The sequence below is a fragment of the Chelmon rostratus genome, chromosome 23 (genome assembly GCF_017976325.1).
Source record: "Chelmon rostratus isolate fCheRos1 chromosome 23, fCheRos1.pri, whole genome shotgun sequence".
NCBI lineage: Eukaryota > Metazoa > Chordata > Actinopteri > Chaetodontiformes > Chaetodontidae > Chelmon > Chelmon rostratus.
In genome coordinates, this window is record NC_055680.1 from 6,594,224 (window position 1) to 6,607,493 (window position 13,270).

General features: G+C 42.0%; 1 protein-coding gene across 1 annotated transcript in view; it reads left to right on the forward strand.

The window, feature by feature from the left end:
- The window catches only part of ppp2r5b (protein phosphatase 2, regulatory subunit B', beta), a 37,695-nt gene that overhangs the window by 16,234 nt on the left and 8,191 nt on the right, over positions 1-13,270 (forward strand). Inside the window, exons 2-7 of the mRNA XM_041964595.1 lie at positions 3,994-4,190; positions 6,279-6,380; positions 7,143-7,235; positions 7,765-7,895; positions 9,252-9,311; positions 12,663-12,771. Coding sequence (XP_041820529.1) covers positions 3,994-4,190; positions 6,279-6,380; positions 7,143-7,235; positions 7,765-7,895; positions 9,252-9,311; positions 12,663-12,771 — 692 coding nt within the window. The remainder of the gene's footprint in view (positions 1-3,993; positions 4,191-6,278; positions 6,381-7,142; positions 7,236-7,764; positions 7,896-9,251; positions 9,312-12,662; positions 12,772-13,270) is intronic.

Sequence of the window (13,270 nt, forward strand, 5' to 3'; positions counted from 1 at the left end):
AAGTAGTTATTCCTCCACATAAAGGCTGATGCAGTCATTTTAAACCAGTGATAGTTTCACATAGATCACATTGTAAAGTCGATGTTGTTGATGCTGGGCAGGTGGCATACAGCGGCGCTTGTTTGTTACAGAGAACAGCCACCTGCACCTTGAAATGTGATGATGAGAGGAGTGAGGATAAACCAAAACAGTAAAGTTGCAGGCCCGCAAATCAAAACATTAAGCTGAAAGCCACTAAAATGTTGAGGGGAACTGCAGAGTCTGGTGATAATACCACTGTACAATAGTCGTTAGATCCATTGTTGATACAGAAATATTGATAAGCATAGCTTTGAAAAGGAAGTAAAATAAGTAGAGTTGTAAATTCTTTAGAATAAAAGTGGTAAATGAATAATTTTTTGTGCATGTGCATTTGGAAAACAATCCTTTATCTGCAGTCATATGAAGAACAGAGAATTAAAGGAATGCAAAGCTTGAAGCACTTTGTATTGGCACTGATAGCTTTCTGTTTATAAAAAAACGGAACAAAGAGTGTAATTGCTTTTCTTAAGCAGGATTGAGCGTTGTAAGCCTGCTGGTCTTACTGACCATTTTATCGTGCTCTCATAATTGTATTTTTTGTAATTGTATATGCATTTGAATCTGTGGAGACTTTCTGAGTTCACAAAGATGAAAAAAGAGAAAATCAAATGTAACTACGTGCATTTAATGTCACATTTTGGATTTTATAGCGACACATCTCGGTTTGTTCCTTATTCATAACACCAATTTAGGTTGTCAGAAACATGAAAATAGCTCAGTCATAATAGACTCACTTGCTGTGATTAAGATCGCAGTTAATATTATAATAACTGCACTGAATTGATATCAAAAGCTGCTTTAAGTGAATGGGTCTGGAGGGACCTGTGTTGACCCAATATTAACACAACCACGAGGAAAACTAGAATTCACCCGACTCAGTGTAATCTCACTGTGGTTTCTCCTCTGCCTCATTGTGCACTGATTTTGTGCCTTCTGAAATTTTATGTAAGCATGTTCTACCTGTACGAGACATGATAACAGACAGTGAGGTAATACCGGCATCCAGTTCAGCAAACACTGACAACCAGCAAACAGTTTTAGCCCGTTTGCTTTGCCTTAAAATACGTACCGTCTGTGCCTGTCATCTCCCACCACTTTTCTTCTCCTTTCTGCTCTTTCATTTTCTTTTTCTTTGCTCTCTCCCACACTTGCTCTCACATGACCTACCAAGTCTCTTCTTTCCCTTCATCTTAGCTCTCGTTTTCTCACCTACCATCTCACTCTCTGTCTCCCAAACACACATGGATGCTTTTTCTTTCCCATCGTCTTTTCACTGCGCTCTCTTCTTTTTTTTCTCTCAATCCCTGCACGGCACATCTTCATACAATTACTCTCCATTAAAAATGGATTAGATTTCACCTTCACAGTCTGCCTAAGGAGGGAGGAGGGAGAAGAGAGAAAATAGAAATGTGGGGGTTATGAGAAATTAGAAGAGAGGGATGAAGGGATAGAGAGGATAGGAAAGGGCAGATTAGGAAGGAAAAGGAAAAGAGAGTGGTTGAGAAAGAAAGGAAAGGATTGTACTCTAGTAGGGGGAGGGAGGAGGAAGAGTGATGAAGGGTCAGGAGGATGAAAAGACTGAAGCTACAGCTATCTCAAACCAGCCAAGACCCTGAGTCGCCTTTCAGATTTAGACTCACATTAGTCCTCTCAGCAAAGTCAGAAGAAATAGTTCACCCGCTTCAACTTTTCACACTTGTCTTTCGTCACAAATAGTCAGAAAATTGTGTGAACTCGGCTGTCACACGTTTGTCCAGTCACTGAGAAATGGCTGCAATTCAAGAACAAATGCACTGCTCAGCACAGCTCAATGGACAGGCTCATAGATGTCAACACGAGATGTAAAATGGGCAAAGAGAAATGTTGAAGAAAAGTCACAGAGAGCGTTTGTGCGGGTCATATCATGAACGTTGAAGGACAAAAACACTAGAAGTTCTGGTATTCTGAGGCTCTATACACAAACAGCACATAGTCATCTGCATGTAAACACAGAAAACTCTTACTGAAATCTAAATTTAAACTAAATTTAACCCTTAATACATAAAGTTGAAATTTAATGTAATCTTAATTTTGTATTTAGGTGTTTCCACATCACTGTCCTTGGACTTTCAGTATGTATTAGGCTTAAATAAATCCTCTGGTGAATACAGATACTGTGTTAAATCACCATCTTAAGTAAGTAATTGATGGAATAAAAGGCCACTTTCAGTGATCTGAAAAGAGCGTGTGTCTTGTCCCTTGACAAGTCAAGCAAAGGGCAGTCCTCATTCACTGTTGTGCAGCTCCGTGCCAAAGGGAGCAGATGGTCCTGGTGTGCCCACAAGAGGTAAGGGGGTCTGGGGTTGGAAATGCTCCAATCAGCCCCCTTTAACCAGCCTGTGCTTCCCACCTGGGGGTTAAGAAGGGTTAAATCTAATCTGCTCTTGCTGTGTGTGTGTGTGTGTAAGAGTGCCTTGGATCATTGTCTTTCCAACTGCACAGTTAGTCTAGACTGTTCCCAGCCATTGGTAAAGCTGTATTTTTTTCTGCTGACAGAAGGAGATTATTCAGCTGTAAGTGTACAGAGTAACCAGTATATACGGTACACCACAGTATGTAAGGAGCCAGGCTGAGACCGCTGATCTCTTTTGGGTGCCTTTTCTTTTGTTTTTTCTGTTCTTTTGAAGCATGGCCCCTAAGCTTAGTAGTCACTATGTTTGGTCACCCGCTCTTTTATTTATTCACTCAGGCAACAGTGACGGCTAAATAAGCACCATGCTTACGAGTATAGTGTAAGGAATCATATAAAATGGGCTTTCTCTTTTGAGCCACACTAGCAGCGAGGCTCCAGGGTTGCCGCTCTGTTGGTCTGCGTGGCGCTTTGTTCCAGACTGAAATATCTCAACAAGCATCAAATGAATTGCCGTAAAAATGTTGAGCATCAGTCGTACATGTACATGGTATGGCATGTAAAAAAAAAAGCTTTAAACATGTATTAAAAGAAGGTTATGTGTCTGTGATGTCTTTCCAGCTCACCTTCTCTTAATTTTCATTGCAGTCATCACACAGTCTGGAACGTCTGCAACGATCTGCTGGACATCCTGCAAATAGTTTTTAGATTTGATGTGCATTTTATTATTTATCTCAATAAAAACCAGCATATTGTTTTTCATATCAAACCTCACTTATATCTCACTAAAACTGGGATATTTCACTGCTATACTTAGCTATTGAGTCATCAATCATCTGGTTGCTCAGAAAAAGAAACCAAGCATTCCCATTTGGCCGCTGCCAAAGCTTGTAACTCTCTGCTTTAGTGGTTGCTTGTTTTTTTTTTTACTTTTTGCATAATGCTTTACAGGCTGAGCTGCTAAGTTTCACACACCCCCTCAGGCCTCTCTGAATCAATTTAAAACCCACTGTATGTCTTCAGTAATCCGTGGGTATCGGCAACTTTCTCTACATCTGTGAAAAGCGGTGTTTTTGGAGGTACAAGGTTTTAATCTGACGGCCGGCTGCAGGTTATTTCATTGTGACGAACAGGCCCTGAGAATGAATCTGACAGGTAATAGGATGGAGATACAACACAGCCCTCTGGAGGAGGGTGTGTGTGGACGTGTGAGTGTGTGTGTGTGTATGGATCCGAGCCCCTGCGCGTGTGTGGGTGTGTACAAATGTGTTTGTAGAGTAATAGTCTGCTCTCTTTCCCTCATTACCTTTGAGAGAAGGTCTAGCCTGTAGAATACATCTCTGTACACTCCAACACTCCCACTTTGTCATCCACTCCCAAACACAAAGTGACTTTCAGGAACACCATCAGATTTGTCTGCGCTGCATCGCCTTTTTTTTTTTTTTTTTGTCCTTTAACCTCTGAGCCTAACATTTCTCTCTCCTCTTTCTCTCTTTCTGTCTTCCTACCTGTCAATCATCCAGACGCCCCGGTGGCAGAGTTACACGACCTGTTCTGCAAGAAGCTGCAGCAGTGCTGCGTGCTGTTTGATTTCCTGGACTGCGTGGCTGACCTGAAGGGGAAGGAGATCAAACGTGCGGCGCTCAACGAGCTGGTGGAGAGCGTGGCCACAAGCAGAGGAGTCCTCATAGAGCCTCTGTACCCAGAGGCTATAAAGATGGTAGGAGGGGAGGAGGAGACAGGAGGTTAAGGGTTGAAATGATGGATGAAAGGATTGAAATGTCGAACAAATTAGTAAATGCGAAGTATCCAAGTGAACATCAGTCAATTATCATTTGTAACATCTGGATGCTCAAGAAAATAGATCAGGAAAGAAGGATGAAAGGATGGGTGGAGCAGGAACAGACAGAAGGTAAACAGTGTGATATCCAGCTGTGGAGCTCTGGTGGAGTCGCCAGAGACTATAAACAAAGATGGAGGAGGAGAAAGCAACAGAGGGATGGATAGATAAGTGGAGGAAAGGAAAGGACAGAACATTTGCAAAGGGTGCTAAGTAGCAATAGGCTGCACAGATGGCGAGAAAGAGAGGGCGGGACAAGAGAGATAAAGTGGAGTGTGGTGGAGGATGTGTGGACGGCATCACGGAGCACCGGAGGTCCCAGAGGATAGAAAGAGCAGGAGAGGGAAAAGGGGATTGAGGAAAGAAGGTAGAGCGAGCAGAGGATATGGCTTATGTTATGGAGTCACCATGTCCAGAGGATGTGAAAATGCTGATAGGAAAGAGGATGGGATGAACAGAAAATGGATAAAGGTGTAAGGTGTGGCCACAAAGTTAAAAAAAAAAGCTGTAGAAGTTGCCAATGCAACTCAGAGCACAGAAATGCCCCCCTCTGTGAGACTATAATTAGACACAGTGCTGCTCTGAGCTAAATGCTAACATCAGCATGCTAACATTCACATGATGACAATGCTAACAGTGCTGACGGCAAGCAGGTATAATGTTTACCTTGTTCACCATCTTGGGGAACTTGTTAGCATGCTAACATATGTAGCACATAAGTGTTGGCCTAAACAGATGACAGGCTGGCTAACTCCGCCATCCTCAGCCACAGCTAGCACAGCTAAAAATCACCAAAAATATAATTGTGGCAAGCAAGTCAATAAAGTGTCTTGACAGAAGGCAGCAAGGGAACTTAGATCTTGATGAGCAATGAATACCTTACAGCACATATGTCAAAGTGATTCCATAAAGGGCCGTGTGGCTGCAGGTTTTCGTTCCAACCAAAGAGGAGCACACCAGGCCAACCAATCAACATCAAGGGATCCTTGGTTATCAGCTGAAGACTGAGATCAGCTGATTAATTGATTCCAGCCTGGTGTGCTCTTCCTTGGTTGGAACGAAAACCTGCAGCCACACGGCCCTTTATGGAATCACTTTGACATGCCTGCAGGATTCAAATGTCCAGAAAACCATATTGTTGAAGTACTACAGCATAAGGCATGAGTGGCTGAACACTGTGGACCCGGTGAAATCCAAGTGAGGTTTGCATCAAGTGAAAGGAGCCCTCATGCCCCTGCAGTGAGAGGTTTAACGAATGCAAACAGCACTGTGCAGAGAAGCACGGGAAGAATGGGAGAGAAAATAATGCAGAACAGGGGCGTTGGGATTTACCACATTTGCTTTTTGCAATAATGTTTATGCACTAGATGGCCGGTGGAAATGCATTTGTTGAATAAATCATGACATGAGATGTCAGGTTGCGTGGCTTATTAGTTGTGCTTCTCAAACACGGTCTCAGAAAAACAGCATCAAACATGGCGGACGGTAGCTAACAGTCAGTGAAGAGCCCCACCTAACTGTCCTTTTAATGTAGCACTCTTCAAAGTTTTGCATTCGAATGATTGTCATTGTTCCCTAACACCACCTACTCATCCTGGATCTGTCTGGAGAGCTAATTTAATGTGTAGTGACACAAATCTGTGATGTGCATCATGTTGAAGTATCAGCATGATGAGTCAAAGGATGTTTTTGTAAGTGTTTTTCTCTGTCCTGACTCTGACTTTACTTCTACTGTACAAGGATTTGCAAGATTTCAATCTGAGACTCATAGACTCTTAACAGGAATGCGCTGTATGCTGTTTGGCTCTTTCTAATGTCTATTTCTATTTCTCCACCTTCTTCTCTCTCTGACCTCCCATCCCTCTCCTCCACTTTCATCTTTCCCACTTCCTAATTTCTCCTTCACATTCCTCCACCTGTCCCCATCTTCTCTCCTTCCCTCCTCGTCCTCGTCTGGGGTTTTTCCAGATCTCGGTAAATATCTTCCGGACTCTCCCACCCAGCGAGAATCCAGAGTTTGACCCAGAGGAAGACGAGCCGACACTCGAAGCCTCCTGGCCGCACCTGCAGGTCGGCCATGCATACAAAAATTCATGTTGTAGTAAAATCATGACCACATTCTGACAATTTACATAATTTCATGCAATTCCCCCTGCAGGAGTAATAGGAGAAAATATTTCTCTTGGAAGGGATATGTTCAAAATGTGTTGGCTTCTGCCTTCTTCCACCAAAAACCAGCTTGGGAAATGTTGTGATGTGCTTGCTTTGTGAGTAAAGTGAAACACAGAGCAGTGTCAGTATGTCCATGAAGAATGTGCTGTACTACGTATTATATACTATTTTTGGTTAGGGGGGACAATGCCATAATGCACACAGCTCCCTCCAGGTGTTGCTCTTAATACAGAGTTCAGCATTTATCTGCACATAAACATCCCGTTCCTGAGTCTGAGATCCTTTAGATCAGTTAAATCTGCTGTGCTGAAGCAAAACGTTATGACAAAATGTACCTGTTCAATCAGCCTGACTCACAAAGTGAAGCTCGGGCAAAAGAGAACGTCATATCTCCTGAATAGACTTGTGATGTTTGCCCAGATGACATTTGGGTTTGGTGTGGGCTTCTGCTGCTTCAGGAAGAGATGAGTCAATAAGCGTGAAGTCCAAACTGTCTCCTGGAACAAAATCTTTTTCCCTTTCTCGCTCAGTTGGTGTCTTTTGATGTAAACCATTACTGTCTATGATACTTGAGCGTACATGGAGCAGGTGAAGGTTTCTCATGTCGTCTTTTGAGACACTAAATGATGATTAATTGCTTGCTGTTTGTGCCTCCGTCAGCTCGTGTACGAGTTCTTTCTGCGATTCCTGGAGAGCCCGGACTTCCAGCCCTCCATGGCTAAACGCTACGTTGACCAGAAGTTTGTCCTGCAGGTAATCCTCTCTGTCATGGAAAGATACAGTTTGTCAAATCCAAAGCTTTGAGATGTTTCTAAAATCCTGATGAACGGAAAAGGTATAAATAAATGAAGCTCCTCTTCGAAACAGCAGCCATTACAGAACTTAGCAATATCTCTGCTGAAGTACTTGTTATCTAGGCTAGGGAACATATAAAAGATTGAATTAAGGGGTTCTGCAGTTGTACAACTTTTATGTTTAATATCCTGTTTTATTTTAGAAATTCATAATGTGAAAGATGGTTAATGTAATATTCATCTTTCTTTTTGGGCAGTAAAAACATATTTCTATGACCATGCAATGTTTTCACAATAGAAACCAATGAGACAAATACTCCAGAGGTTGTTTTGACTGTCTCCTGGAGGAGCTGTTGTGTGGTTTATGTTTAGGATTTGGGTGTAGGAGTGAGGAGGTTAGAGAATGATTGCAGTGAGAAACGGTCCTCACAAGAACCACATAACAAGCGTACTCTATTTGTGCCTGTAATTATCGTATGTACGTGCAGCTCCTGGAGCTGTTTGACAGCGAGGACCCCAGGGAGAGGGAGTACCTAAAGACCATCCTGCACCGTGTCTATGGAAAACTACTGGGCCTCCGAGCCTACATCCGCAAACAGATCAACAACATCTTCCTCAGGTACAGGCTGCCTTCCACCAACCCAATGCACAGGATTCAGGGCTGCTATTTATAGCGTTTTAACATCAATAAATCAAATATTAGCCAACAAAGACCATCAGCAGGGAGAACAGCTGTGTTCAAGACCTGTGCAATGCTTTTTTCCTAGCTTGGTGCGTCACTGGAACAAATAATGATGATTTTACAACACCAAACTTTTTTTTTCACAACATAGTCATCAGGATGAATGTTTATTGTTATGAAAGGCTGTCACTTCCTGACAAAGGTTGCATTTAAGTTATCAGTATGGGAAGAATGGAAATGGAAAAACCCTCTAAGTCCAGCTTGGGAGCACTATTAATCACCCTCTCTACTAGTCTTTAAGTCACACGTGATACATGGAGATCAAAGCTAAATTAGCTCTTTTGTTTTAAGTGATTCTTTAATAAATGAAACCACGCTCATGCAGCTTCTTTTTAATTATCTGCATCAATACTCATGTTAATATTTTTTTATATATATAACTGCCAGTGATTGCGTTGATACTTCTGTAGTTCTTTTGCTGCCATAAATGACATTCCCACAAAGCTGCTTGTAATGATAAAATGTGAATGGGGCACAAGCAACAACACAGAGGAGAATGGGAGAAGCAATGGCATCCTTACCATGATAAAGAGTACCAGGGTTTAAAGGACATGCTTAAATTTTGAGAACCACAAAATGTTGTAGGCAGTAGTAGTATTGGTAGCTACACATGCAAACTAACAGACAAAAGGCTTGCACAGACATGACTGTGCAGATTTGCATCATAACATTCACAGCATCAGCCTCCCTGCATCTATCCTGAGAGTTTAAAGTCATGGTGTAGTGACACAAATCTCCTCAAATGATTGATTAGGCAGCTCTGACTAATAAGAGTGCTGTGATGTACAATCATGTTTCATCTTCTCCCTTCACCAAGTGCGGCCGACTGGTTGTGCCTGCAATATGATTCAAGCACGGCAGAGCTGCAGTGCTGCAACACAGGCTTTCTGTCTCAGTGAACTGGTTTCAGTGTTTTGACAGCCAAGAGATACAGTATAAGCATGTATCTGTTACTGTTCATTTCTCTCTCCCATGATATCATCACAGAGGTAACAGGTTGTATTTTAGACATGGCACATTGTGCTATTGTTCAATCTCCAGTCCCTGCCAGGGAATTTAATGCATGGATAATTGTACAGGAAGTTAACAGAATATTTTTTTTTAATATAGCTTGACTTGCAGGCCTTCCTGTAGTTGGATTTACTTTTGTTAAACTACACACTGTGTGTGTGTGTGTGTGTGTGTGTGTGTGTGTGTGTGTGTGTGTGTGTGTGTGTTTCATTTGAATTTCAGGTTCATATATGAAACTGAGCACTTCAACGGAGTGGCGGAGCTTCTGGAAATCCTCGGCAGGTTTGTATCCACAATCATTCGCACGCGCTTTAACACATACTCTGCTGCTCTGGAGGAAAACACGCTTTGCAGTATATCACGTCCTGATGAATGCACTTGGAGTTGAGCGTGAACACACACGCTTACATACACATGCTGCAGTTAGTCAGCTGAGAGACAGCAGTTGGAAACTGGTGAGTTAAGCAACTACAAAAAATGGCAACAAAGCATAAACACTGCAGCTGCTCCACACAAAAACCAATATGCATTTATTTTGCATTTGTGCTTATGGCTCCCTCTTTCTTAAAGAGGAGAGGGGTTAAATGCATAAATGGAAAATGACTTAGAGGTTTTGCTTGTTTGTTGCTTTGTCTCTGAGGCCACTAAGTGAAATCCGAGGAAGACAGAAATGAAAGAGAAACAAAGGAAGGAAGCCAAACTGATAAACAAACATGTCTTGCTCTCTGCCTGCGCTCGTACGCAAATCAATAGGAACAAGAATGGAAAGATGGCAGTAATAAAGAGCAAGAAGGGGAGAGAGAAAATGGAGAATAAATACAAACAAGACTGGTGACAGTAGTATGTTTTCCCCACTCCCTCTGTATGCAAAAGGATGCTAAAGGAATAATTCAACATTATTGGAAACAAGCTTGGTTTCTTTGTGTGATAAAACAATCAATTATCAGCCTCATGTCTGTGCATCACTGAGCTGGAGCCAGGGTGTGGTTAGCTTATCTTAGCATAAAGACTGGAAAAAGGGGGAACAGTTAGCCTTGGTCTCTCCAAAGTGAAGAAGTATGCCTACCAACACCTTTGAAGCTGTCTTGTTTGCATCTTCATCTCTAATCTTATTTGATTAAACCATCCGTGACCAGGCTTATTTGCTCAGCACACACACAGCCTAGCTACAGTAGTTAGCTGGCTAGGCAGGTAGCATGTAGCCTTGTTAGCTGTGTTTCTGTATTGCATTCTTTCCCAAAAAGAAAGCAGCATTTCTCTCAAGGATGTTCTAGTGGAATCTATTGTACCATCAGTCTTTCATTATTCAGCACTATTAAGGCAGAAATGCCTTTAGATAATTTGTATTGATAATTTGTATTGATTTTATAAGAAGTGGATGAGACTTGAAAGGAGGGCTGGACTTGAAGAGACACACTGCAGTAGTTTGCCTGAGCTTGGACTATTAGTCAGCATTAAAGTATTAGCAGCGTTAGCTAGTTCCTGTTGGCTAGCTTGAACACTTTTTGCACATCTCAGAATTGTTTGTCTTTCTCGGAGGAAGATTTTAAAAATCAAAACACTAACGAGGTAACTGTGATATCAGCTAGCAGCTTCACTTTGATGCTGAGTAACAGTCCAAGCTAATGCTACATGCCAACCTAGCCTGTTAGCTAGCCGGGTGGGAAGTGGCCATGTCATGCTAACCTACATAAAAGGAGAGGTCAGTGAGTTTCTCTCTTGGAAAAAATGCTCATGTAAGATGTATATGCAGAGCTTTATCAACCTGTACTCAAGTTTGAGGCAGAGAAACTAGTTTAAGTTTGTTGAGATACTTCTGTTACATAAACAGACATGTTGGTAGTGCTGAATTATTGAGATATGGGGGAAATGGAAGGAGAAATAATAAACAAACAACGATGGAGGACGAGTTGTTGCACAGGAAGCAAATCAGTATTTAAGTGAATAAATATGATTTTTGTCTCAAAAGCATTCTGGTGGCTGGAATCTGTGCCCCCTGTCTCTGACTTTCATTATCTGACACCAATGAGACAGAAGTGCCTTTAAATAATCTGTATTGATGTTAAACATAGAAGAGAGTAAAGAGAGTTGAAAAAAGGGCTGGATTCAAAGAGATTTAGAGAGACGGGTGGTTTGTCTGAATGTTGGTGCTGGAATATTTTTGCAAAAGTTAGATACTGTTCCTGCTTCTTAGTTTTTCCCTAACATTAAGGATGAAGAGATTCATACAAAATCTGAAACCTTTCTTCAAACTCATCACTGCTGTTTCACCTGATCAAAAAATCAAAAATGGATGATGGCTTCTGAGGTTTGAGAACTGTGGGTTAATGTGGAGAAAAGTGAGGAGGGTGGAGGAGAGAGGATGAATCCAAGGTGAGAAAAGAGGGAGGAAAGGAGGGATGAGAGATGGAGGCATACGAGGCGATGGAGGGAGGATGAGTGAGTGAATGGTGAGTCAGAAGTGGAGGGAGAAGGAGGGAGAGCAGGAGAGGAGAGAGAGGTTTGTATTCATGTTGGTGGTAACAGAGGTATTTATAGCTCCGCCCACACATAGAGACAGGGAGAGAGAGATGGGTGAGGGAGGATGCATTGTACAGAAAGAGAGAGAGAGAGAGAGAAGAGGATGACAGAGGTATTCAGAAAGAAAGGGGTGAGAGGGAAGCAGAGAGAAAGATTAGAGGAACAGCAGGAGGGAGACATCATTGAAGGAAGGTTCTATTAAACAAAGATGCTATTAGAAAAAAGAAGACGGACAGACGGACTGATACAGACACACACAGACATGCAAACTGACAAACAGCTCACAGTGCTGCTAAATAAGTGTTTCCAAGTTTAGTTCCCACTCCCCCGCTGCTCATGCTCTTCCCTCCTCTATGTCAGTCAGCGTAGTAGCGAACAGGGCAAACCACGCATTTGTCCAGTCACTTGGAAGTGGACACGGTACGAGAATAGACCACGCAGACGAATGGTCATGCTTACACAGATGCAGATGGTAGGTTTTAGAGGTAATATGTGATGCTTTCATTGTTTGAGTGCCATGAGCTATGAATGCATAATGATGGCACATCTTCCTGTGAAACCACAGGAGGCAATGGTTTATTCTCGTACACTCACAGCTGATCTGGATCGCCTCTAACCTCACTTCTAGTGCTGAAGCGATTGGTTGATTTTTTGATTGGTCGATTGGCCGAGGGCTTTGATGATCGATTTAAGTTATTTATCAGGCGAACATTCCAATCCAGCTCTTCCAGCTCCTCAGATGTGAGGATTTGCTGCCTTTCTCCTCCTTATCAGCTGAATCTTTTGGTTTTGGACTGTTGATCGTAAAAAACAAGCAATTTGATGATGTCAGCTTGAGCTTTTTGACACTGCATTGATCATTTTTTCTCTCTCTACCATGGTATCACATTTTAAAAGATTAATTAATTCACTGAAACAATAATTGAAAGATTGTTTGACATTGAAATTATTCTCTAGATGCAGCTTTAATCTAATCAATATTCATACTTTTTGACGTGTCCTAAGTGAAAATCATCACCTTGTTATTTTTGCCAGGAAAAGAACAAACGTGAACAAAAAACAAAGGAGTTCATGTATTAAACTGTAACTTCAACTTCAACTTCTCTCCCCCAGCATCATAAATGGCTTCGCCCTGCCCCTGAAGGCTGAACACAAGCAGTTCCTGGTCCGGGTTCTCATCCCGCTACACACAGCAAAGTCCCTTTCCATCTTCCACGCACAGGTCAGTGACATATTCCTGCATATTCCAATATTTACATGCTTGTATACTATATTAGACTACATATAATGGCTAGTTTATTTCGATAACTTTTGGTGTTAAGAACCTACTCTGTTAGACTGTTAGACTGTTTTTATGTGTCATGTAACACCACGAATGTGATTTGTTGGCATAGTTCAATGCCATACCTACAGCTGCATGCAGGGGACAGATGTTTGTTTGATCGTCTGTTGCACCTTGCAGCTGGTTTCCATGTGTGTTCCTGTGGTTTTTGAGGGTCAACGCTGATGCTGCTTGTTGATATTTTGTGCAAATATTCCAGACATCATTTTGAAATCATCATCAGTTGAAACCCCAAATACTTTTTGCAGTTTTTCTCCTGACGGAGGCATGCTGTATTGCAGATTTCTCATAAATCATACTGGGTTGTAGTTTACCTTCTGGCTTCTCTACTGTACCTACTAGACTGGTCAGCAACAGTTAGCAATGTCTACAAACATTT